General features: G+C 50.9%; 1 protein-coding gene and 1 pseudogene across 1 annotated transcript; both read left to right on the top strand.

Moving 5' to 3' along the window:
• Positions 1-96: 96 nt before the first annotated feature.
• Positions 97-3,422, top strand: LOC141991605 (interferon-induced protein with tetratricopeptide repeats 5-like). Its single transcript, XM_074959965.1, has 2 exons — positions 97-101; positions 1,326-3,422. The coding sequence occupies exons 1-2, from the start codon at positions 97-99 to the stop codon at positions 2,731-2,733; spliced, it is 1,413 nt and encodes a 470-aa protein (XP_074816066.1). The 3' UTR covers positions 2,734-3,422.
• On the top strand, positions 2,885-15,403 carry LOC141991517 (interferon-induced protein with tetratricopeptide repeats 2-like; annotated as a pseudogene).
• The last annotated feature ends 11,797 nt before the right edge of the window (positions 15,404-27,200 follow it).

The following is a 27,200-nucleotide window of genomic DNA, read 5'->3' as shown; positions in this document are numbered from 1 at the left end:
GTCTCTCCCAGAACCGGGCACTTCCACACCGTGGGAAGAAACCCGGGGCAGTGAAAGGAGCCGTCACCTCCCCTGCCTGGGACTCAGCGGATCGCAATGAGGTAGGAGCATTGGGGTCGCTGGGCGGGGGGGACATTTCCAGCGAGGGCTAAAGTCAGACAGCTTGCCACCCCCCTCTGCGCATTTCTGGGCTGTAAATCTCCGGCTTTTAAATCTCTGGGGCGCGGTCACTCTGGGGTGATTCTGCGTCCTGTTGACTCTCCAGGCTGGTGCCTCTCAGGGCTAGTGCAGGTCACTGTTGACACCTCCCCTGCGAGCTCCCCTCGCTGTACCTTCACGGAGAACTCCCCCTCTGGCCAGCTGTCACTCCGGCTTCGCTCCGCATCAACGGAGGAGCCGGTAAGAGAGTGCCCCCCCCAGCCCTGTGCCCCCTCTCCGTTGTGTTTCAGAGGAGCAGCCCTGTTAGTCTGTATTCACAAAGAGAAAAGGAGGACTTGTGGCACCTTAGAGATGAACCAATTTGTTTGAGCATAAGCTTTCCTGAGCTACAGCTCACTTCATCGGATGCATTCTCTAGCCCACGAAAGCTTATGCTCAAATAAATTGGTTCGTCTCTAAGGTGCCACAAGTCCTCCTTCTCTCTGTTGTAGTTTCTAACATCCACGTGGCTGTTACCAGACTATTCACTGGCCTTGTAACTCCTGCTCCCCTCCGCGCCCCTCTGCAAAACCTGGCTGCGGGTGCGTGTGGGGCGGGGGGGAGAGATTAACTCTGATCCCTGGGGAGCTGGAGCCAAGGGGCAGCTGGGGGGCGGGACGGGACCAGCCCAGGAGATGCAGAGAGAAAAGGCAGCAGCAGCAGGAGCCCGGAGCTACAGCGCGGGGGAGGCTGCTGGGAGGGGAACCAGCTGCACGTAGCCCCACTGCCCCCCCAGCACCACCCTGAGCGCAGGGCACCGGCACCAGACCAGAGCGCAGGGACAGCTGGGGGGTGGGGGGGGCTGTGTCTCTAGCAAGGCGGGGGGGGTGGTCCTGTGAGTCTAACAAGGCGGGGGGGGGGAAGGTTGTTCTATTGTTCAGTGTGGTGCTTGTTCCAGGGTGACCATATTTCAGGTTCCCAAAAAGAGGACACTGCCGAGTGGGGAGGGGGAGGGAATGTGGGGGTGGGGGTACAATTGGTGGGTGCTGAAGGGGATACCTGCAGCAGGGGTACTCACTGGAGGTGGGGGGCAGTGTCGCTCCCTGTCATGGTGGTGGGGATGATTGCAGCATGTAGTGGAAATTCATTCAGCCCAGATGGAGTCTCATTTTCCCCTCTCTTTGCAGCACCCTGCGTCTGAAGGAGAAGCTGCAGGCCCTCCAGTGCCACTTCACCTGGAACTTTGAAATCAGAGACCAGGTAGATGCAGTTCACCTCCTCCAAACTCTGGCTCTCAGGATTGCCCACACTCACTACCAGAACCAGCCCACGCTCCTTGCCATGCAGGCTTATCTCTGCCACCTGCAAGGGCAATATGAAGACGCTCTGCAAAGCCTTAGAGAAGCCGAAGAGATTCTGCAAAGAGATCACCCAGATAACTTCCCCCGGCAGGTCCTGGTCATTTATGGAAACTACGCCTGGATCTATTATCACTTGGCCCACTATGATTTGGTTGAGCTTTACCTGGACAAGGTTAGAGAGATCTGCCGCTCCCTGAAGAGCCGCTCTCCACATGCAGCTCAGATCCCTGAGATACATGCACAGAAAGGCTGGTCTCTCCTGGCAGCAGGCTTCCGCAATGGCACTGAAGCCACAAAGTGTTTCCAAATTGCATTAAGAGAAGACGAAGCAAATGGGGAATTTCTTGCTGGGTTGGCAATTGCGGTCTTTGCATCGTGGACTCACTCACACAAGCCTGTACTTCGGGAAGCAGCCAAAAAGAAGTTGGTTGCCATTCTCCATGAACAGCAGCAAAACTATGAAGCTAAGGTGTATTTAGCCAAGATCCTTAAGAAGTGTGATAGACAGCAAGCCAAAGCCCTCTTAGAAGATGTTGTTCAGAATAGCCTGGACCCTGAGGTCCTGAGACATGCAGCCAAGTTCTTTCAACCAGAATTCATAGAAAAAGCAATCTCTGTTCTAGAGCAAGCAATCTCTCTGAACCCCAATTATCATCTCCTTCACTATGACCTTGGCGTCTGCTACAAGAAACAACTGGAGCAGGCCAAGTCAGGCAGAAGAGAAGAAATATTGGCAGCAGCTATTGAGGCCTTCAAAAAGGCTGTGCAGAAAGATCCAGCCTCTGTGTTTTCAAGGCTGGCTTTAGCTGAAATGTATGGAGAAAACACACCTCACTACCAAGAAGAGATTTATCTCAATCTCCTGAGTGAAATGCCCAGCCTCAGCAAGAAGTGTCAGCAGGCAGTCTACCTTCACTGGGGGGATTTCCTCTTCTACAAGCAGAAGTCAGTGTGGGAGGCAGCTAAGATGTACAAAGCAGGTTTTGCCATTCCAGACAACTACCTGGAGAGGCAACAACTGAAAAGCAGGTTGGAAGAGGTGTCAGGAGAATTCCAGCAGAGCTTCCAAACCACAGAGGCTGAGGCCATACATTACTTCATTCAAGAGAATGAAAGTCCGTGGTACATGGGGAGATCCACTGGTGGCAACAACAGAGCAGGAGACTGGAGAAGGAGAGAAAATGCAGGATCCTTTCCCTTCCCTTCCGTGGACACACCACGACCTCTTTCTTAAGTGAGTCACTTTCCCCACCTGTGTAACAGTGATATTCGTGATGCAAATGATTCTGGGTTCCCTGAATTGTTCAGACCACAGCACATCTTGCTGCTGTTTCTTATCATTATTATTAGCTACCTTTCTTCTGATAGCACCTAGAAGCCCAGACATGGACCAGGACCCCATTGCGTCTGGCCCCAAAGAGTCTACCGTCTGCAACGAGAGACAACAGGAGGGAACCGGCAGACAGACGGAGGAGCACAAAGAGACAATACTGGTCAGCAAAATGACAGTGGTCTCAGCCCACCAGCCGTTGTCAAGTGTTTTGTAAGTATCACCGCAGAGGACAGTTTAGCTTCTGACACTGAGCAGCTGTTTCTACTCAGAGGGGACAGTGCGACCATCCTTGTCTCTAAGCAAACCTACCTTCCAGCTCTGCTGCCTTCTAACGTCCACGCAGCAAATAAGAATGGAGTTTCTTCTAACAGCGTTGAGTTTTTGTATTTGCATGGCTGAGTGCCTGTAGTGTGTCTATATCATGAGTCCCATCTTTGCTTTCAGCACCTCTCACTGACAATGACTCACATTGACATGGCACCTTCATCCCCAGCTTGTCACTGATCTGCTATGGTTTTATTTCATTTACAATAAAAGTAACTGAGAAAACAGAAATCAGTCAATTACACCATCTTGGAACATTCCTTTCCGTGCCCTTAGATTGCATCAGGGTGAGCAGCACACACAGGACCCCACGGGCGCTTCGAACTCACAGTAAACCACCGTGACAGTCACTAATAGAGCTGGAGCCAAGGCTGGAGTTTCAGAAGCTCGCTTGGTGGAAATGAGTGTCCAGATTTACCAAAGAGCTCAGCACACAGCAGCTCCCATTGTTCTCAGCTGGGGTCCAAGACCCCTGCAGTATTCTCAGGGGGGTGGGGGGTGGGCGGTGGAATCCTCTATTGTTCTCAATGGGGTAGGGTGAGGAAGATTCTCCATGGTTTTCAGTAGACACTGCTAGCCCTTTGGAAAAGCAGCCATAGACGCTTAGACAGCTAAGGGGGTACCTTTGAGGTCTGCTGGGCACTCAAGGGATTACCATAAAGGACCCTAAACTCTCAGGTGGGTGAGGTGGACAAAGGGGTGGGGCAGGGGTAAAGGCTCCTTACCTGGCACGTTCAAAAGCCCTCCCAGGGGTCCTGTGTGCTCCAACCCCTCAGGCACAGCGACCCCATCAGGTGCAGGTGAACACGCTCACCCCAGCGCTGCCAGCTGGCCAGGCGCGTCCAAACGCCATGGGCCCCTTTGCGCTGCGATGAAGGGATAAGCAGACAGCCAGGGCAGGCTGGGTGTGAGTGAGTGAGAGGGGGGTTGGAACTGGCAGGTTTGCCCTGTCGGGGGATGCTGGAGGGGACGGGGCGTAGATCCACGGGGAGCTTGGGGAAGGGGCAAAACACAGGAAAGCTCTTATCTGGTTGGGGGCTGCTTTGCACGCAGAGCAGGTGCCCTGCTTCCAGCCGCAATCCCTTTCCACAGCAAACCTGGGCAGTCAGCAGGTACCTGCCCCAGGGCTGTCCGGGGTTGGGGGCCCCTCCCAGCAGCTGTTTGTGGATGGATGTATCACCACTCAGAGCTGGAAAGGAGCCGCGTAGACCCAGCTACGGGGGTTCAGGCAGTTTTATGGGGACCAGAGCGACCATTCTGTGGGCACAGTGGAGAGCTGAGATGGCGTGACAGGGTTGGTGCTACTCACCCCTGGGCAGCACCGTCTTCTGGCTCATCTGGGGAAGTAGCTCGGATGCCCCTTCCCGTGCTTACTCAGCCCGTCGAGCCCCTTGGTCACGCCCTGGCCTCTCACGCGCTGGGAGCAGCCGCGCTTCCCTCTCCCTGAGCCCCCCCGATCACCTCACGTTAACGTTCTGCCCCGGCCGGGTGTCATCGCAGGCTGCTCCAGACGGCCCCCACCGCCCCCAGGGGCTCTCCCTCATGTGTCACCCCAGCACTGACTGGTGGGGGAACCCGGCCCGCCCTCTGCCCCGGATGCCAGTCCAAGGACCTCAACCCAGCAGCTGTGGGGTATTCCTCTCCCAGCCCTTCCTGCTCCTCCCCTGTGTAAACACCCCCAAACCCAGGGTGCTCCGGCTCCAGCGCCTGCCCCCGCTCCAGCATCCTCTCCACCACCACGGCCCCCTGGCTGCTGCAGCTCTGCCTCCTGCCCAGCTCTGGCGGCTGCTCTCCCCTTAGCTCAGCCCTGCCCTGGCTCAGGGAGCTCCAGCGCACACGGAGGACAGGCCCCCAGGCTCCTGACTCCCTCATTGGCCTGCCCGCCCTGTCAATCAGCCTGACCTAGAGTATTGACCCCTGCCCATTGGCCCCAGGGACTGCCAGTCTCAGGATTCTAATTTCTCCGTGGCCCTTCCCCGCTATTGGCAGAGGGCAGCCAAACAACCCCACTCAGTGTCAGTGCGGGGCCAGCAGCCCCCTTACACCGGGACGGCTTCCTGCTCTCCCCCAGCTGACACACCAGCTGATCCCCTCCATCTCTCTCCCATCCCATCCCTATCCTTTCACCTGCACCACCAGCCTCTTTCCTGTCCCCCGCCCCGCCTCCTACCCCCCATTCCCTACAAACCTTAAATCTGCCTCCTGCCCCCGAGAGCTTCTCCACCCTCCCTTTACAGGGCTCTGCTGTTCCTGAGATGTAACCATGTCCTGGCTAGCCCCCAACGCACCCCTCATGGAGCGCCAGACATTTTGCCTCTGAGTGTTAGGATGACCACCCGTTCTTTATTTTATAGGACTGTCCCTGATGTAAGCAGTGTCAGGATGAGCTCCACCCTGACATCTGGTGGTGAGGTGTGGCAAGTTGTGGAAAAAAAACTTCAGGGGCTGATCTCATTTGCATAGGCACACCCACCCCGCCTAGACTGAGGCCATAGCTGCCAAATGGTCACTTTGGCTGCTGTGGGATCCCCAGTGTCTCTGTTATTGGGGCAGGAAGAATAAATTGTTATTACCCTGATTATGGGAACTGTGCTTGGAACTGTACTTGGCCTTTTGCTATGATGGAGGGACTCATCATCAACTAAGTAGCACTCGCTAGGCAAGGGTCATGGGTTCCAAAACTGTGTGAAGGGAGAGAGACTTGAGACAGGTATTAGTACTTGGGGGTGTGGGCCCCTTTGTGAGGGTCTGAAGCACCAATTGCACCTCTGTCTTTCTCCACTGTGGAATGTCAGAGCTAATTTTGGGTCTATTAAGAGTCTTGCTACAGGTACTGTGCTGCATTCACTTTGGCCTTAAGGTGCACCAGCACTAAGGCCCCCACTACTATGAGCTGAAATCACTAAGCACTGTGTCAAGTGGTGGGGAGCCGGAAGATCTAGAGTGCAGCTGTGTGTTTGTGAGACGGCGAGCTGAGCAGAACTGTTCGTGAGACGGCGAGCTGTGTGGCGTGGAGCCGGTCGTGGTGGAGCGGAGCCGTCTGTGAGACAGCGGTGTGTTCGTGAGACAGCGAGCTGTACAGAGCGGAGCCATTTGTGAGACAGCGAGCTGAGCAGAGCTGTTCTTGAGACAGCGAGCGGTGCAGAGCAGAGCCGGTCGTGGTGGAGTGGAGCCGTTCGTGAGACAGCGGTGTGTTCGTGAGACGGCGAGCTGAGCAGAGCTGTTCGTGAGACGGCGAGTGGTGCAGAGCGGAGCTGGTCGTGGTGGAGCAGAGCCGTTCGTGAGACAGCGTAGCAGAGCAGAGCCCTGTGGGGCAGTCAGCTTCAGGACACGTAAGGTGCCCCTTGCCCCTTTTCCCCACACACAGGCACATTTTAGCCAGACTGGGGAGTAACACTATGCAGATGAACTTTTGAACTCTGGGGCTGGACTTTTTGGACTTTGGGTGATTTGTGGATTGCTGGACTCAAGAGACGTTTGCGTGCTGGGACTCAAGAACCCGAGGGAAAGGGGCATGCCCCAATTTGCTTGGGGTGGTTTTTTTGCTCATGGGTTGTGTTATGAATCCTGTTGGTGCTGTTTCCCCAACATAATGCCACATTGTTTCTCTCTGTTATTAAAAGGCTTTTTGCTACACTCAGACTATGTGCTTGCGAGAGGGGAAGTATTGCCTCTTGGAGGCGCCCAGCGGGGGTGGTATATATTTGTCCCAGGTCACTGGGTGGGGGCTCGAGCCGGTTTGCATTGTGTTATTGGAATGGATCCCCTAGATATTGAACCCGGCCCTTGTTGCTGCCAACTCTGATGGGCAGAAGGGTTACACTTATTTCATTGATTTGGCCCTTATGATGACCATCCATAACTTAATTCTCCTGTGGTTTTTTCCCCCCTTTCTTCCATCCAACAAAGGTGGTCGCTCTGCTGCACCGGGCTTGGGTCTCACTGAACACAGTCGGAGATGGCTGCCCTCTTCATTACAGGCAACTTCTCTGCCACGTGCAGACAGCTTGTAGGGAAATGGCAGCCATCTTGCTGCCTTCAGCCCCATTGAGAGTAATGGGAGATAGCAGCCAAAATGGTTGCGGAAAACTTCACCCATTGGCAGTGTGGCTGGAGAGGGCAGGGCCTAGAGGGCAATGCGGCCCTCAGCGACCCTCTGTGTCAGGGATGGAGGCTGTGCCAGCCACAGGGGTGGCTCCGCAGGGCCATGGGGAAGCGTATTTATTGTCACACTGGCTGGAGTGGCTCATGAGTGAGAATACCAGCCTCAGGGCAGACTTTTAAGAACCACAGCACAAACCCCAAACTGGCTGGGAGTTCTATACTTCGATTTCACCAACCAAGTGACAAGTTTGAACCCCTCAGGTTCTAGGCAGCTTTACCGTGGGGCCACAGACAGTCCCCTGGGGCATTCCAATCTCTCTCGCAACCCAGGCAAGCTTGCTCTGTGGCACATGGTTGCTTTACACCAAAGATCACAAAATATTCAGGTTAGTCTCACTCACAAAGGACCATTCACTTACACCCAGCTCAATTTGCACCTTAGATCTCACACCAAAGACAACACTTGTAGACATTTCTCTAGTAAACTAGGATTTATTAACCAGGAAAAAGAAATAAGAGCATTATTTACAAAGTTAAAACAAGTAACCATACACACAAAAACGTGCTGCAGTCTTAGGATTCACATGGTGCCAGAGCTGATGAAATATGCCAGCTCGATGTGTCCATTAGGGCTAACCCAGGTTAGTCCTGCGGATCTCTTGCTTGTGTTCAGGAATCTTTGCCCCTGAGAATCTAAACAGGATAAAAGGACCATAATTCCTTCTGCTCCGAGATTTTTATCCCCATCTCCCTAGAGTCTGGACAAGTGCTTCTACATGCTTGATTTAGTTCTAAACGGGAGCACAGGATCCAGCCCAAGAGGTGAATCTAGCTGAACCGCTTTGTGATAGCATCCATAAAATAATTAAATTGAACATATCTGGGGGGAGGGGACCACCAAAGAAGTCCCACACAGGAGCATTTAATTTCAGAAAGGGGAACTACACAAAAATGAGGAAGCTAGTTAAACAGAAATGAAATGTCCAGTCCTAAAACCTATGTATGTAACCTATCATTTAAACCAGCTTCTGTACCAGATGTCTGGAGGATAGCTAATGTGACACCAATTTCTAAAAAAGCTCCAGAGGTGATCCTGGCAATTACAGTCCAGTAAGCCTCACTTCACTACCAGGCAAAGTGATTGAAACTATAATGAGGAACAGAATTATCAGACACAGATGAACACAATTTCATAGAATCATAGGACTGGAAGGGACCTCGAGAAGTCTTCTAGTTCAGTGCCCTGCACTCAAGGCAGGACTAAGTATTATCTAGACCATCACTGACAGGGGATTGTCTAACCTACTTTTTGACAGAGATTCCACAACCTCCCTGTGATGGGATGGGATTCGCCACTGTGGCGCCTCCTGCTGGCTGTGATAGGAATTAGCTCTACTCACCAGGGCCCCCTCCTCTGGTGGTGCCTTGTTGCCATCACTTTTGTTCCAGGACCCACTGTGACGAAGTGGGACTCTTCTTAATGTTTCCTCTGAATAGTGTGGGGGTGCCTCAGTTTCCCCTATACAGTTCTTGAGTATCTGGGTGGTGGAGTAAGGGTGTATGATCACTGCAGAGCCCTAGAGGGCAGGTGTGTGCAGGGGTCTGGACACAGAGAATGGCCGACACCCTGTTTCCTGGTAACTGATGGCCTGGGCCCTTCCCCCCTGCAAGGTGAGAGCTAAAGGGTTGGAGAACAAAGGAATCAGGTGACCTCCTGGCCCGGGAAAGGGACAAAGCCCAGAGGAGGTGCGGCTGGAGGGAGTTTCAGTTTGGGGCTGGCTGGAGACATGGAGTGAAGTACAGACATGGTTGTCTGGCTCACTGCCCCCCAAAATGGACCCAGCTGAGGGGTCCTGTTCTCTGCACCTACAAGCTCTGTTTTAGACCATGTTCCTGTCGTCTAATAAACCTTCTGTTTTTACTGGCTGGCTGAGAGTCACGTCCGACTGCGAAGTTGGGGGGCAGGACCCTCTGGCTTCCCCAGGACCCCGCCTGGGCAGGCTCGCTGGGGGAAGCGCACGGAGGGGAGAGGATGCTGAATGCTCCGAGGTCAGACCCAGGAAGGTGGAAGCTGTGTGTCCTGAAAAAAGGCGACTGCCCCAGAGTCCTGCCTGGCTTTGTAGGGAGCAGTTCCAGAGCATCGCCCGGGGACTCCGTGACACCCACGCCGCTCCCAGAACTGTAGAGTCCTCTTCAGTGACACTGCCCCCTGGCTCTGCCACCCTCTGTGTTCTCCCCCTTCCGGGGGACCCACGGTCTCTGTTCAGCCACTCCTCCAGTGGCAACTTCAGTCCATTGTCCCAGGGCCACTTCCCATGTAGCTGCAGCACCCTTTTCTGCCCATACCTCAGGTCCTCAGCCTGCAGGTTGTAGCAACCAGCCCAGAGCTCTCTCTAGCTCCCCCAGCCCCTGCTTGCAGCACTGCTCTATCCCAGGTGCTGGCACTCCTTCTTCCTGCTCAGAGCCTGGTCTTCTCCCCACAAACTCCATTCAGCTACTGAACTCTGCTATGCCGTGCAGCCCTTCTTATATGCGCCTGCCAGGTCATGATTGCCTGCTTCTCTCAGCCCCTTTCTAATTGGCTGCCTGCAGCTCACTCTCCGTAGGGCTGCTTTTAACCCCATTTCTGCCAGTGGCAGGCAGCCACGCCATCACGCTCCCTAGGCACTTTATTCCAGTGCATGACCACCCTGACAGTCAGGAAGTTTTTCCTAATGTCCAACCTAAAACACCCTGGCTGCAATTTAAGTCCATTGATTCTTACCCTATCCTCAGAGGTTAACAAGAATAATTTTTCTCCCTCCTCCTTGTAACAATCTTTATAACCGTTTTCAAGTGCATAAATGTCCCCTCCCAGTCTTCTCTTCTCCAGACTAAACCCAGCTTTTTCAATCTTTCCTCATAAGTCATCTTTTATAGACCTTGAATCATTTTTGTTGCTCTCCTCTGGACTTTCTCCAATTTGTCCACATCTTTCCTGAAATGTGGCGCCCAGAGCTGGACGCAATGCTCCAGCTGAAGCTGTATCAGCGTGGAGTAGAGCAGAAAAATTACTTCTTGTGTCTTGCTTACGACGCTCCTGCTAATACATCCTATTTGTTGCGGAAGAGTCAACATGGGTTTTGTCAAGGGAAATTATGCCTCACCAACCTATTACAATTCTTGGAGGAGGTCAACAAATATATGGACAAGGCTGATCCAGGGGAAGTAGTGTACTTGCACTTTCAGAAAGCCTTTGACAAGGTCCCTCACCACAGGCTCATAAGCAAAGGAAGCTGTTATGAGATAAGAAGGAAGGTCCTCTCATGGATCAGTAACCAATGAAAAGACAGGAAACAAAGGGTAGAAATAAATGGTCAGTTTTTAGAATGGAGAGAGGTGAGTAGTGGTGTTCCCCAAGGGTCAGTACTGGGACCAGGACTGTTCAACGTTTTCATAAATAATCTGGAAAAGGGGGTAAACAGTGATGTGGCAAAATTTGCGGATGATACAAAATTACTCAAGATAGTTAAGTCCAAAGCAGACTGAGAAGAGTTAAAAGGATCTCACAAAACAGGGTGACTGCGCAACAAAATGGCAGATGAAATTCTATGTTGATAAATGCAAAGAAATGCACATTGGAAAACATAATCCCAACTACACATACAAAATGCTGGGTTCTAAATTAACTGTTACCACTCAAGAAAGACTTTGGAGTCATTGTGGATACCTCTCTGAAAGTATCTGCTCACTGTGCGATGGCAGTCAAAAAAAGCTGACAGAATGTTAGGAACCATTAGGAAAGGGATAGATCAAATAGAAAATATGATAATACCCCTATATAAATTCATGGCACACCCATATCTTAAATACTGCATGCAGATCTGGTTGCCCCAGCTCAAAAAAGATATACTGCAATAGAGAAGGTAGAGAGAAGGGCAACAAAAATGATTAGGGGTATGAAACAGCTTCCATCTGAGGAGAGATTAAAAAAACTGGGAGTTTTCAGCTTGGAAAAGAGATGGCTAAGGGGGGAATATGATAAAGGTCTATAAAATCTTGACTGGTGTGGAGAAAGTGAATAAGGAAGTGTTATTTAGTCCTTTACATAACACAATAACTAGGGATCACCCAATGAAATTAATAGGCAGCAGGTTTAAAACAAACAAAAGGAAGTACTTCTTTATATAACGTACAGTCAACCTGTGGAATTGGTTGCCAGGGGATGTTGTGAGGCCAAAACAATAGTAGGGTTCAAAAAAGAACTAGGTAAGTTCATGGAGGACAGGTCCATCAAGGGCTATTGACAGGATGGGCAGGGATGCAACACCAAGCTCTAAGTGTAACTTGCCTCCGATTGCCAGAAGCTGGGAATGGGCGACAGGGGATGGATCACTTGATGATTCTCTGTTCTGTCAATTCCCTCTGGGGCACCTGGCATTGGCCACTGTCAGAAGACAGGACACTGGGCTAGATGGACCTTTGGTCTGACCCAATAGGGCCATTCTTATGTAACCTCTTCATGAGGTCCCAGGAGGTTGGGATGGATGTCATGGTTGACAGTATGAAAAGCAGCACAGAGGTCAGGAAGGATGGAGAATGAGAGTTAGGTGAGAGGAGATCACTTAACTCCCAAGGGGTGGCAGGTTCTGTCCCGTGCTGGGTTGTAGAGCAATGGCTGCTGTGCAATTTTACATTTTAACTGAAAAACATAGTGTCATCAGTTTTTGTTCTGAGTTCAAGAAAAGGAAGGAATCAGAAAGTCTCATAGAAATAACTCTCAGGTGTGTTTATGCCTTCAATTCTTAGGGTTTCAGCTGTATCCAGGCCAATTCCAGAACAAAGAACAGACATTGCATCCACAGAGTCCATAAGAACGGCCACAGTGGGTCAGACCAAAGGTCAATCTAGCCCATTGTCCTGTCTTCCAACAGTGGCCAACGGCAGGTGCCCCAGAGGGAATGAACAGAACAGGGAATCCTCAGGTGATCCATCCCCTGTCACCCATTCCCAGCTTCTGGCAAACAGAGGCAGGGACACCATCCCTGCCCATCCTGGCTAATAGTCATTGATGGACCTGTCCTCCATGAACGTCTCTAGTTCTTTTTTGGCCTTCACAACAAAGAGTTCCACAGATTGACTGTGCATCGTGGGAAGAAATACTTCCATTTCTTTGTTTGAAACCTGCTGCCTATTCATTTCATTTGGTGACCGATAGTTCTTGGGTTATGAGGAGTAAATCACACTTCCTTATTTACTTTCTCCACACCAGTCATGACTGTATAGACCTCAATCATATCCCCCCTTAGTCGTCTCTTTTCCAAGATGAGCAATCCCAGTCTTATTAATCTCTCCTAACATGGAAGCCGTTCCATACCCCTAATCATTTTTGTTGCTCTTTTCTAAACCTTTTCCAATTCCAATATATCTGTTTTGAGATGGGGCAACCACATCTGCATGCAGGATGCACAGCAGGGGGAGGGGTGTAACAGGCCTCCATTGTCTCAATTAAATGTCCGGAGACAGAATATTTACATTCTGCCGACCCTCAGCATCTCCCCATTACATTTCTCTCCTGCCTGCTGACTAGAGTGGGCCCCGTTCCCATTGATACTAAGGTTATGGCTACAGTGCAGTCGCAGGTGTGTCTAGCTCAGGTAGGCATCCCCATGCGAGCTTTAATCTAGCTAGTGGGATTAAACCGAGCAGTGAAGCCGCAGTGGCACAGATCCGGATGTGGCCTAGAAACACAAGTACGTACCTGGGGGCCAGATGGGCTTGCAGGTCCTGCACCGCCAAGTGTCACTGCTGTCTTCAGCTGTGATATCTAGGTTACAGCTAGTGCGGGTAGGGCAGCCCATGCTACGGTCCCACCTCTCACTGCAGGGTAGACACACCCTGCGGCCATTTCACAGCACCCTGGCCGTGCAAAGGGGCCTTTCCATTTACACTCGCTTTACGCTGCCAGCGTGCTGGGAACTAGCCTTTGTGTAAATGAGAGTCAGGCCCTTCCTGTCTCCTTGGATAAATGGCCCCCAGTGAAGTCAGTGCGAGACTCTCTCTCCACACACACATATACGTATCCCAGGACATAAATGACCCCAGTGGGCAGCCAGATGATTTCCAATGTTTGAGGGGGTTTAAGCGCTCCCTGAAGATTCAGTTTTCTAGATATCAGCTCCTTAAAAGTTACATTTCTATTAAGGTTAACCCCCATACCTTACATTATTGGTCCAGACTGCATTTGCAACCTTAGCTCCACATTCACCAAGTTCTTACATGGGAAATCCCTTTGTTTTGTGGGCTCTGTTTTGTGACATCATGATGTACATTTTGGCTTGGAATAACACGCATCAAATATTCCAGTTAATAGCTAGCTTCGGCCCTAAAGGTGAACTGCACAACAAAATAATCACTTCTAAATACTCTCACTTAGCAGCTCTGGTGCTGGAGGAGCATTCAAACAGGTAAACACATTTTGAACAAACGTTGTACATTGTTATTTCCCCCCTGAGAAATTCTCCTGACGTTACCAAGCGGGGAGCTCTCTGTGACATAACAAATACCACAGGCTGCATCTATTGCAATGAGTCATGGGGTTTGGCAGTGTTGCTTTCTAGGACACAGGAAGTACTAAGAGGATTTCACAAAGGTTAGATTCAAACCATTCATACTGATCCCATGCATGGGAGAGTGAGGACGTCAGACACTGAAATCCAGGCTTAGTTCTTTGTTGCCACTTAGCAATTTGCTTTTAACCAGAAAGAAACCCTGTCACTCTGTAATCACTGCCCCATCATTGTAGCATGTAGTGGAAATTCATTCAGCCCAGATGGAGTCTCATTTTTCCCTTTCTTCGCAGCACCCTGCATCTGAAGAAGCTGCAGGCCCTCCAGCGCCACTTCACCTGGAACTTTGAAATCAGATACCAGGTAGATGCAGTTCACCTCCTCCAAACTCTGGCTCTCAGGATTGCCCACACTCACTACCAGAACCAGCCCACGCTCCTTGCCATGCAGGCTTATCTCTGCCACCTGCAAGGGCAATATGAAGATGCTCTGCAAAGCCTTAGAGAAGCAGAAGAGATTCTGGAAAGAGATCATCCAGATAACTTCCCCCGGCAGGTCCTGGTCATTTACGGAAACTATGCCTGGATCTATTATCACTTGGCCCACTATGATTTGGTTGAGCTTTACCTGGACGAGGTTAGAGAGATATACAGCTCCCTGAAGAGCCGCTCTCCACATGCAGCTCAGGTCCCTGAGATATATGCACAGAAAGGCTGGTCTCTCCTGGCAGCAGGCTTCCGCAATGGCATTGAAGCCACAAAGTGTTTCCAAATGGCATTAGGAGAAGATGAAGCAAATGGGGAATTTCTCGCAGGGTTGGCAATTGCGGTCTTTGCATCATGGACTCACTCACACAAGCCTGTTCTTCGGGAAGCAGCCAAAAAGAAGTTGGTTGCCATTCTCCATGAACAGCAGCAAAACTATGAAGCTAAGGTGTATTTAGCCGAGATCCTTAAGGAATCGGATAGACAGCAAGCAGAAGACCTCTTAGAAGATGTTGTTCAGAATAGCCTGGACCCTGAGGTCCTGAGACATGCAGCCAAGTTCTTTCAACTAGAATTTGTAGGGAAAAAAATTTCTATTCTAGAGCGAGCAATCTCTCTGAACCCCAATTATCATCTCCTTCACTATGACCTTGGCATCTGCTACAAGATGTAGTTGTGGGGGGCCAAATCCAGCAGAAGAGAAGAAATATTGGCAGCAGCTATTGAGGCCTTCAAAAAGGCTGTGCAGAAAGTTCCAGCCTCTGTGTTTGCAAGGTTGGCTTTAGCTGACATGTATGGAGAAAACACACCTCACTACCGAGAAGAGATTTATCTCAATCTCGTGAGTGCAATGCCCAGCCTCAGCAAGAAGTGTCAGCAGGCAGTCTGCCTTCACTGGGGAAATTTCCTCTTCTACAAGAAGAACAGTGTGCAGAAGGCAGCTGAGATGTACAAAGCAGGTTTCGCCATTCCAGGCAACTCCCAGAGAGGCCACAACTGAAAAGGAAGTTGGAAAAGGTGGCAGAAATATTCCAGCAGAACTCCCAAACCACTGAGGCTGAGGCCATACGTGACTTCATTCACGAGACTGAAAGTCATTCTCTTGAATAAAGGAGGAAGTCCACTCGTGGCAACAACAGAGCAGGAGACTGGAGATGTGGAGAAAATGGGGGATCCTTTCCCTTCCCTGGACACACCAAGACCTCCTTCTGAAGTGAGTCACTTTCCCCACCTGTGTAACAATGACATTTGTGTTGCAAATGATTCAGACTATGGCACATGCTGCTGCTGCTGCTGTTAATTATTATTAGCTACCTGTCTTGTGGTCACGCCTAGGAGCCCAGACATGGACCAGGACCCCATTGTGTCTGGCTCCAAAGAGTCTACAGTCTGCAACAAGGGACAACAGGAGCAAACCAGCAGATGGACAGGGGAGCACAGGGAGACAATACTGGTCAGCAAAATGGACAGTGGCCTCAGCCCACCAGCTACCCAGCCATTGTCAAGTGTTTTGTAAGTATCACCGCAGAGACAGTTTAGCTTCTGATACTGAGCAGCTGTTTCTACTCAGAGGGGACGGTGCGACCATCCTTGTCTCTACGCAAACCTACCCTCCAGCTCTGTGGCCTTCCAACCTCCACGCAGCAAGTAGGTGTGGAGTTTCTTCTAACAGCGTTGAGTTTTTGCATTTGCATAGATGAGTGCCTGTAATGGGAATAATTATATAGACACATCTTTGCTTTCCCCATCTCACCTTGACCACGACTCACATTTACATGGCACCAGTTTCCCCAGCTTGTCAAGGATCTGATTTATTGTAAATGAAGTAAAAACATAAGTTACAGAGAAAACAGAAATAAATCAGTCTCTTTGTATTGAAACATTGCTTCTCCTGCCTCTAGATTGCATCGGGGTGAGCAGCACACATAGGACCCTACAGGCGTGTCGAGCTCACAGTAAAGCACCAGGACAGTCACTAACAGAACACGAACTGTCCCACATTGAGGTGTCATTACAGGAGGGTTTGGAACAAATTGATAAACTAAACCATTATAAGTCACCAGGACCAGATGGCATCACCCAAAAGTTCTGAAGGAACTCAAATGCGACATTGCAGAACTACTAACTGTCGTCTGTAACCGATCATTTAAATCGGCTTCTTCACCAGATGACTGGACGACAGCGAATGTGAGGCCATTTTTTTTAAAAGGCTCCAGAAGTGATTCTGGCAATTACAGGCCGGTAAACCTGACTTCAGTACCCGGCAAACTGGTTGAAACTAACTATAGGAAAGAACAGAATTATCAGACACATTGATGAACATGATTTGCTGGGAAAGTGTCAACATGTATTTAGATTTTCAGAAAGCCTTTGGCAAGGTCCCTCACCAAAGGCTCTTAAGCAAAGTAACCTGTCATGGGATAAGAGGGAAGGTCCTCTCACAAAGAGATCTCACAAAACTGGGTGACTGGGCAACAAAATGGCAGATGAAATTCAATGTTGATAAATGAAAAGTAATGCACATTGGAAAACATAATCCCAACTATACATAGAAAATGATGGGGTCTAAATTAGCTGTTACCATTCAAGAAAGATCTTGGAGTCATTGTGGAGAGTTCTCTGAAAACATCCACTCAATGTGCAGCGACAGTCAAAAAAGCAAACAGAATGTTGGGAATTGTTAGGAGAAGGACAGATAAGAAGACACAAAATATCTTATTGCCTCTCTTTAAATCCATGGTATGCCCACATCTTGAACACTGCGTGCAGATGTAGTTCCCCCGTCTCAAAAAAGTTCGATTGGAATTGGAAAAGTTTCAGAAAAGGGCAACAAAAATGACTAGGGGTATGGAACGGCTTCCATATGGGGAGGGATTAATAAGACTGGGACTTTTCAGCTTGGAAAAGAGATGACTAAGAGGGGAAATGATAGAGGTCTATAAAATCATGACTGATGTGGAGAAAGTAGATAAGGAAGTGTTATTTACTCCGTCTCATAACCCAAGAACTAGGGGTCACCAAATGAAATGAATAGGCAGCAGGTTTAAAACAAACAAAAGGAAATATTTCTTCACCCAACGCACAGTCAACCTGTGGATCTCTTTGTTGTGAAGGCCAAGACTATAACAGGGTTCAAAAAAGAACTAGAGAAGTTCCTGGAGGATAGGACCATCAATGGCTATTAGCCAGGATGGGCAGGGATGGTGTCCCTAGCCTCTGTTTGCCAGAAACTGGGAATGGGCGACAGGGGATGGATCACTTGATGATGACCTGTTCTGCTCATTCCCTCTGAAGCACTTGGCGGTGGCCGCTGTCACAAGACAGGAGACTGGGCTAGATGGACCATTGGTCTGACTGAGTATCGCCGTTCTTATGTACTTAAGAGCCAAGGCTGACGTTTCAGAAGTGCCAGAGCGGTGTCAGTGAGAAGTAAATGAGAATCAGGCCTTGTGACACTTTACTACGTTTTCAGTCTGTTGCTAAGGGCTTGTCTACACACAAACACGGAGCTGCTTTCGCTCCATTGGTACAGCCCTCCAGGGTGGCTGCCACTGTTAGGCCAGTTCTCCCCGCCGTGGTTGAGGTCACCTGTGCTGGACGCTTACCAGGCTGCTGGGACTGGCTCCCAGAACTGGATGGGTGTATTTCTGATATCCCTCGGCAGAGGTGCCGACTTCCTGAGTTCCCCGGGGGGCGGGCTCAACCCCTTCCCCGCCCCAGGCCCCACGCCCACTCCAGCCCTTCCCCAAGCCCCCACGCCTACCCCACCTCTTCCTGCCTCCGCTCCTCCCCCTCACCCCAGCACCTCCTGCATGTGGCTGAACAGCTGATCACGGCGTGCAGGAGGGGCTGATTGGCAGCACCTGCTAGTAGGTGGGGGGGTGGGGAAAGGAGCTGATCCACAGGGCTGCCAGCAGCTGCTGAGCACCCACGGAGTCGGTGCCGATCTCCCTGGATTCTGGACAGGCCTTAGCACTGCCTGCTTCTTTGACCTCTAGGCTCACTCCCTGGTCCTAGACTCTGGATCTGGCACCCCTTCTTGAAAGTGGGGCCCCATGGCTCATGAGCGCGTGAGACAGGCTGCACCAGGCCTTTGTGGCCCCTACTGGAGGCCCCGTGGTCCTATCACATCCTGCCCCAGGAAAAGAGCAGCAAAGGGCTGCCGAGAGCGGCCCCATGGAAGCAGCCAATCAGAGCCCAGCAGGCTCAGGTGACAGGAGCTGCGGGTGCTAACAGGGCAGTGTCTGGCTGGGACCACAGGGGCACTCACACTCCTCTCTGGCCAGAGCAACTCTGGGGACAACCCGAGTTTCATTCTAGCCGCATTTGCTGAAGCTGGGAAGAGAGAAGCTCTGAGAATTTTAACCCTGAGCTATGAGGGGGGCAGGGAAGTAGCAGCAACGAATTGCAGTGAGTGGCGCACGGCTGCTGTGCAGAGTGTCCCTGGGTCAGAACCTGGGCTAGTCTTTGGGCCCAGGTTCCCCCACCAGCAAAGTGGTATCCCCAAGAAGGGGACAAATTTCATTTGGAGGCCCAAGCGAAAGGCTGAAATTAAAGGGCTCAGAGCCAGGGCTGAAGACGCTGGTGAGGGCAGATAGTTTTGCTGGACACAGCGTCCCTCATGGAACAATGGAGCCTGTCCCTGTCTGAGGCACATGGGCCTTCATCTCCAGCCTCCTCATCCTTGCAGCCTCATGCACAGGAGCTGGGGTCTTCTCTCAGCAGTGTGCAATGAGGAGGGACATCACTGTAAGGGCAGGAATGGCCCCACTCGCCCTTCCATTGCCCCACTGATTGGTTTTGCCATCTAGATTTTAAGAACTGGAATGATAAAGACTGTCATATGAAAAACGGCTACGTTTGCAAGTATCGACCCTAGCGAGGAGAGTCGCTCGCCTGCGCCTAAAGGGGGAGCTCAGTGCCTGGGATGCAAAAGAACTGGGCTCCTTGGGCATGATCAGACAAGGTCCCAGACTTTCCGATGCCTTTGCTGCATCAAGGGACAGTCCTCTCCCTCCCTGAAAGACCAGATCTCACTTCCCCAGCTGCAAACTCTCTTCCCCGAAGTGTATCTATTCTAGTTACATTCCTGCCCCTTCCCCTCAGTGGCTGCAGCCCACAACAAGAATAAACTCTCCTGAGCATGCAGTTCTGTGTGTGTCTCCTCTGTCCCAATCCTGGCCCTGCATAGAGGCGTCCATCCAGCCCCCTCTGACTGTGTCCTGAACTGCCCAGATCTCAGTGGAGGAGAGGAAGGGGACCCTCAGAGGGAGGCAGGATGGGCCTGGCCTTTTGGATAAGGGACAGGACTTCGTCTCCCTCTAGATATCTGCAATAACCAGAGTTTCTTCTCTCTTCTGGCCCACCCACCTCCTCTTGGTCTTATCTCCACTCAGACACAAAGCAGGGACGTTTCTAGCGGTTGTGTAATCATCAGGCCCCACCAGAGCTGGAAGCATTTGCCACAGTACTAAGCAGGCTGAGCTCCGTGAATACCACCCCTTGGACCTTTTTCCAACTGGTCAGTGTTGGACAATGACTGGGTTATGTTACTACTCCTGGGGGAATTCCGCACCACTGTGTGTGCAGAACTGGCTCGAGCCCCCCCACCGCAGTAATCTGGGAAAACTTAACACCGCCCCAGGCGCCTCCAAGAGACAATACATCCCCACTCACAGGCACTGAGTCTGTGTTTTACAAAAGAGAACTGCTATTGAAAGGGAAAGGGAACGCAGCATTAGTTTGGGAAAACATCACAACCACATTCAAACACATGTGATCATAAGCTGTGATCATAAGGTTAGGGACTATTTAGAAAAGCTGGACGTGCACAAGTCCATGGGGCCGGACGAGTTGCATCCGAGAGTGCTAAAGGAATTGGCGGATGTGATTGCAGAGCCATTGGCCATTATCTTTGAAAACTCGTGGCGAACGGCGGAAGTCCCAGATGACTGGAAAAAGGCTAATGTAGTGCCAATCTTTAAAAAAGGGAAGAAGGAGGATCCTGGGAACTACAGGCCAGTCAGCCTCACCTCAGTCCCCGGAAAAATCATGGAGCAGGTCCTCAAGGAATCAATCCTGAAGCACTTACACGAGAGGAAAGTGATCAGGAACAGTCAGCATGGATTCACCAAGGGTAGGTCATGCCTGACGAATCTAATAGCCTTCTATGATGAGATTACTGATTCTGTGGATGAAGGGAAAGCAGTGGATGTATTGTTTCTTGACTTTAGCAAAGCTTTTGACACGGTCTCCCACAGTATTCTTGTCAGCAAGTTAAAGAAGTATGGGCTGGATGAATGCACTATAAGGTGGGTAGAAAGTTGGCTAGATTGTCGGGCTGAACGGGTAGTGATCAATGGCTCCATGTCTAGTTGGCAGCCGGTGTCAAGTGGAGTGCCCCAGGGGTCGGTCCTGGGGCCGGTTTTGTTCAATATCTTCATAAATGATCTGGAGGATGGGGTGGATTGCACCCTCAGCAAATTTGCGGATGATACTAAACTGGGAGGAGTGGTAGATACGCTGGAGGGCAGGGATAGGATACAGAGGGACCTAGACAAATTGGAGGATTGGGCCAAAAGAAACCTGATGCGGTTCAATAAGGATAAGTGCAGGGTCCTGCACTTAGGACGGAAGAACCCAATGCACAGCTACAGACTAGGGACCGAATGGCTAGGCAGCAGTTCTGCGGAAAAGGACCTAGGGGTTACAGTGGACGAGAAGCTGGATATGAGTCAGCAGTGTGCCCTTGTTGCCAAGAAGGCCAATGGCATTTTGGGATGTATAAGTAGGGGCATAGCCAGCAGATCGAGGGACGTGATCGTTCCCCTCTATTCATAGAATCATAGAATCATAGAATATCAGGGTTGGAAGGGACCCCAGAAGGTCATCTAGTCCAACCCCCTGCTCGAAGCAGGACCAATTCCCAGTTAAATCATCCCAGCCAGAGCTTTGTCAAACCTGACCTTAAAAACTTCTAAGGAAGGAGATTCTACCACCTCCCTAGGTAACGCATTCCAGTGTTTCACCACCCTCTTAGTGAAAAAGTTTTTCCTAATATCCAATCTAAACCTCCCCCATTGCAACTTGAGACCATTACTCCTCGTTCTGTCATCTGCTACCATTGAGAACAGTCTAGAGCCATCCTCTTTGGAACCCCCTTTCAGGTAGTTGAAAGCAGCTATCAAATCCCCCCTCATTCTTCTCTTCTGCAGACTAAACAATCCCAGCTCCCTCAGCCTCTCCTCATAAGTCATGTGCTCTAGACCCCTAATCATTTTTGTTGCCCTTCGCTGGACTCTCTCCAATTTATCCACATCCTTCTTGTAGTGTGGGGCCCAAAACTGGACACAGTACTCCAGATGAGGCCTCACATTCGACATTGGTGAGGCCTCATCTGGAGTACTGTGTCCAGTTTTGGGCCCCTGTTAGCCGATGGCCAGGGATGTTTGGTGAGGTGCCAGCTATGCCCGTTTATACCATCCGTGACTTTAACCGCTAGGACGCACTGTCCCTTCGCGGCGGGCAGCCCGGGCTAGGCTGACGGATGCCCCAAGGTCCTAACCACCCGTGACTTTAACTGCTAGAGCTCAGAGCTCCTTCGCAGCGGGCAGTCAACACTGACTGACAGGTGCCCCAATGGCAGCACTAAGAGCCTCTCCACACCCGTGACTTTAACTGCTAGAGCTCAGAGCTCCTTCGCAGCGGGCAGTCAGGATTGACTGACAGGTGCCCCAAGAGTTTGCCCCGTGGAGGCGGCACAACTCAACGCTAGGCTCTTAGTACTCTCACCTAATGGCCAGGCTTTACAGCCAAAACGGCTGAGGTTCTTTAATTGTGTTGGCTGCTTCACAGTAAACCAGAGAAACAAGTCAGGCTTATGCATAAATGGTTACCAAAATTTATTAAACTAGATTCTAATCATGTGGTTACAAAATTGCTAGTGCCTACTTATTTAAGTGTAGAGATGTTACACACACAAACAAGTTACAAAACTGAAGCTACAATCCCAAAGAAAGAAAACAAAGTATAGAGCTCTATTTCAAAATATGTGTACACTAAAGATAGGAGATCAGGTGTGGGTGCTTCTTACCCTCCTTGCATCTCTCGATTCCAGCGGTGCCAAGCCAGGATCGGTCACTCAATTCCGCGGAAAGACGAATAAGGGACAAGGCTCAGGGACCCTCTTAGCTGCAGAAGCCTTGGGAGGCTGTCACTTATCTGACCAGCAGATAGATAGTGAAAAGCACTCAAAAATCATGGTGCTGTAGGTCCCCTACTTATACCTCTGTACTCCTTTATTCTCTTTCTCCTTTCTATGCTAAATTGGGGCTGGTCTGTCGGGGTGACGCCAGCTCTCGCAAGAGTAGTTCACACTTGCAAGGGAGAAACAATAAGTTTCGACTACTGGACACTTCTTTTATCAGGGTAAATATTTTCCCACCTAGGATGTTGGTGTGTGTGCATCATGCTGTTTTAGTAGGGGCTAAGAGCCATGTCTGTCACAGCGCCTCTGCCTGCTGTGAGCCCAATTGTTGTATACGTTCCCAGAGGCACATTGTCGCAGCACACCTGTGCTTCTCTCAGCTTCAAAGGCTGTGCTGGAGTGCCCTGGTGTTTTGGCTCCCGTGTGTTTCCAGCAATGCTGGTCTGAGGGGGGGGGGCTGGCTGTCTGGCTACAGCCCCACACTACAAGAAGGATGTGGATAAATTGGAGAGAGTCCAGCGAAGGGCAACAAAAATGATTAGGGGTCTGGAACACATGACTTATGAGGAGAGGCTGAGGGAGCTGGGATTGTTTAGTCTGCAGAAGAGAAGAATGAGGGGGGATTTGATAGCTGCTTTCAACTACCTGAGAGGTGGTTCCATAGAGGATGGTTCTAGACTATTCTCAGTGGTAGAAGAGGACAGGACAAGGAGTAATGGTCTCAAGTTGCAGTGGGGGAGGTTTAGGTTGGATATTAGGAAAAACTTTTTCACTAGGAGGGTGGTGAAACACTGGAATGCGTTACCTAGGGAGGTGGTAGAATCTCCTTCCTTGGAAGTTTTTAAGGTCAGGCTTGACAAAGCCTTGGCTGGGATGATTTGATTGGGGATTGGTCCTGCTTTGAGCAGGGGGTTGGACTAGATGACCTCCTGAGGTCCCTTCCAACCCTGATATTCTATGATTCTGTGATTCTATGATTCTAAGCCAAGCCAACCCCACAGCACACTTTTGTTAGGTGGGTTCATTTTCGTATGTTTTGTGACTACAGGAATCCATGTTGGTTTCAAAATGGAATTTTATGCCCACGTGAGCTATAGGTCCATTTTCCCGCTCTTTTATTTCTCCTGGAGTTGTAAACAACTTCCAGTCAGAACTGGTTTTCCTAAGGGGTTTCCCAGAAGGGGCTTCCCGCCTTTTCTAAGGGGTTTCCCGGGCAAGTGTATAAAAAGCTGGCCCGAACATGGCCTCAGGGCTGTCCAACTGAGTGGCAGCCAGGGACGGTCACGGGTCATGGGTCTTACCTGCAGACATCTATCCATCCTAGGGATTTTCCTCCTACAGCTTCCTCACCTCTAAAGAGAAGAGAGGAGAAGAAACAGCACTTACCTTTGTCATCGTCCATCGCTGTGCTCCTGAGCGTACCATTTCTTCTGTTTTCCTGGGGCCCCGAAGGAACATCAAGGGACTCCTTGGAGCTCCTCTCCAAAGCCTTGCCGTTAGCCAGAGGATTGAGGTCCCAAGCACCTGCTGTCGCTTTGATCTGCCAAGACGGATTTTATATCTGTTTCGTAGGGTTGAGTTTGGGGGTAATCACTGTATTGCGCAATTTTGCTCTTTATTCCCCTTCTTATTTGTCCCACTCTTTGTTATAAACCCTTCAATACACTTTATTTGATTTTACCTTTACTGATTGACTCCTCATTATTTAGGGTGGGAGGGGTCCTCTTTGCAGGAGAAGGGATCCTACCAGATGACAGATGCTGGACAGGGAGGCCGAACCTAGGGAGACTGAAAGCATAAGGATCTCTTTTCTTATCACACACACACATTCCTCCTTTGCCTTTCAGTCCTTTCCCCCTTTAACAAAGGGCAGTGTCTTTTGCCTCAGTTTCCCAGCTGCTGGTGGGAAAGTCTGAGGAATGAATGTCCCATTAGCACATCGCTCCCCTCTCCCTCCACTGCACCCCACTCACAGTTGGTCATCCTTGGTCAGCAAAGACCCAGAGCTCAGAGGGGCCTTCATGTGGGTTCCCTCCCACCCCCACCCAGGACGTGCATTGAGCACAACGGACCCTGCTGCCACCCTTCCCTCTGCCACCATCGGTCACCCCGGCGCTGCTGCTGCTTCTCTGCCGCCACCCGCCGCTCTCTGCGATGCCACGTTCTCAGGTCCCACCACTGAACCCAGCGCTCGGTGAGTAGCGGGAAACCTCACTGCTCGGGCGCTCTCTTTCCCTGCACCACCGTCCCGCACCAGGTCGATGGCTCGGCCGCTAGAGCTCATCACCAACTCTTGCTGGTGGCCGCTCTGACAATTTTTCCTAAAAGACTTAATTAACTTTAGGAAAAACAAACAAATATGCACATGGACACGTCCACGCCATTGTAATTTATCTAAATGTAGGATTTGTATTTTGCAGACTCAAGAATAAAAACAATGTACAGGTGTCTCTATTGTTTACTAGACCCAAATGCAATAGAAACACAAATAAGCTGCTTTGAACGTTCTTATCTTTTTTGTTGTTTCTTTGGCTTTTTTGGTAAAAGGTGGATGTCTGTACGACAATTTGACCCGGACGTTGCTCCTAGTCTTGTGCTCTGCGCAGGAGCGACTCACCGTGCCAGGGAGCTGCCAAACCCTGTAGTTACAGCAACTGTAAACAGCGAGTGCGGCCCTTCAGCAAAGCCCACCCTGGGGAAGGTGGGTTGGGAACTCCCCTGTGGCTGTGGAGTCCCAGGCTCCCCATGCCCCAGCCAGACAGGAGTGGGAGAGCTGCCCAGGGGAATGCCCTGGGGACCCAATGCCTCAGCTGCCTGCACTGACAAGAGCTGGCTCCAGCACCACGGGTCTCCAGAGACGCTGCCTACACCCTGCTTCACGAGAGCACTTCACTGGAGGGTGGTGGCCTGCATCAGGACAGGCTCAGCCCACTTCTGCTGCCCTTTACTCATACAACAAGGTAACAACCTGTCATTCCCCTGCATTCAATAGTAAAGTGATTTGTAACCCACCAGCAGCCAACACTGCTCCCTTTGGCACGGCAGCTCTGTCTGCTGGATATCGAGGCAGAGAAGGTGAGTTCATAGAATCGTAGGACTGGAAGGGACCTCGAGAGGTCATCTAGCCCAGTCCCCTGCACTCAAGGCAGGGCTAGGTATGATCTAGAGTCTAGACCATCCCTGGCAGGCGTTTAACCGGCTCTTAAAAATCCCCAATGATGGAGAGTCCACAACCTCCCTAGCCAATTTATTCCAGTGCTTAACCACCCTGACAGCTAGGAAGTTTATGTCCAACCTAAACCTCCCTGGCTGCAATTTAAGCCCACTGCTTCTTCTCCTGTCCTCAGAGGTTAAGAAAAACAATTTTTCTCCCGCCTCCTTGTAACAACCTTTTATGTACTCATGTAAATACAGAAGTCGTTTTCCCCCAGCCTATCACTAGATGTTACAGGAGATCTCAGTCATTCCCTGCTCACATAGCCACTGGGAGCTGACAACAGGAAGGGATTCAGAGGGTTAACAGCCCATGGGGAACGCGGCTCCCTCCCACCAGCTGGGCACCCCAGTCACTCAACCCTGCACAGAGACCAGGCATGAGGGGCAGTCGCAGCCCTGCTTCTATGCCACCCAACCCCTGCAACCCTCTGCGGGGCCCCACAGAGCCAGGATCAGCCCCAGCACAGCAGTGGGAGGCTGTGTGTGTGGGTGTGGGGGGGTGGGGGGGGGAATATGTTCACAGGGGCATGCATGTGATTCGTGCAAGTGTTCGCAGGAGGAGGGTGTGGGGAGGGGAATGTTCAGAGGGGAAGGGTGGGTGACGTCTCTCCTGCTGTCCCCGCTCCCTGTCCTGGGCACCTGCCAGCTCTTTGCACAGAGATCAGGAAGCTGAAACCCAGAGAAATGAAACCTAAAGGGAGCGTGAGGAATCAGAAAGAGCTGGGCCAGGAAACACAGCAGGCTATGGTGAGGCCCCACCCCCGGCCAGCCTGCCTCACTCTGGGGAGAATGCATTCGGCTGGCAAGGCCTCAGGCTGCTCTGAGAGCCTCGGATGACCGGGGCTGGGGAGCACACGGGACATGATGGGATTTGTGCCTTTAAGGAGCCCTTTATGCATCTCCAGCAAGGGGCTCTCAGCTGGGAGCTGGTCAGGGCCCGTTAACCCTCGCAAGCCCAGGCCTCAGGCACCGACACCCCCCAACAAAAAGCAACCGCGGCTTTGCATCCCCTTTAAATAAATTGCTCTAGATGTGGCCCTAGGGTGCTGGCTGTTCCCCCCTCACCCCTCAATGATGGGACAGTCCCCCCTACCGATCGAGGGCAGAGAACCAGGCAAACGATTCCCTGAGTTTGTTGAAATCGGCTTTTTAAGTGTATTGTCTTTATGCTGCTGCTCCCCCTGCTTCCTTCCCCTAGGATCACAAACTCTTTATCGCTGTGTAGTCACTTTCACCCAAGTTGCCTTCCACCTTCAGGTTCACAGCCAGCTCCTCCCTATTAGTGAGAAGGAAATGGCAACTAGCCACCGGCCTTCCCCCCTTTACATCCTCCACCTTCTGAAACAAAACAAAATGTATATTTAAAAAACCCTACGGAAAGACGCTTCTCCCTCTGGGAGAGGAGAAACCAAACATGTGACAGGTGTGAGTCACAGTACTTAATGCACAGCTGGAAAGCGCTCAGACACTGCAATGAGGAGCAGA

This window comes from Natator depressus, chromosome 1, assembly GCF_965152275.1.
Source record: "Natator depressus isolate rNatDep1 chromosome 1, rNatDep2.hap1, whole genome shotgun sequence".
NCBI classification, from domain to species: Eukaryota; Metazoa; Chordata; order Testudines; family Cheloniidae; genus Natator; species Natator depressus.
This window is presented reverse-complemented; position numbering and strand designations above follow the sequence as displayed.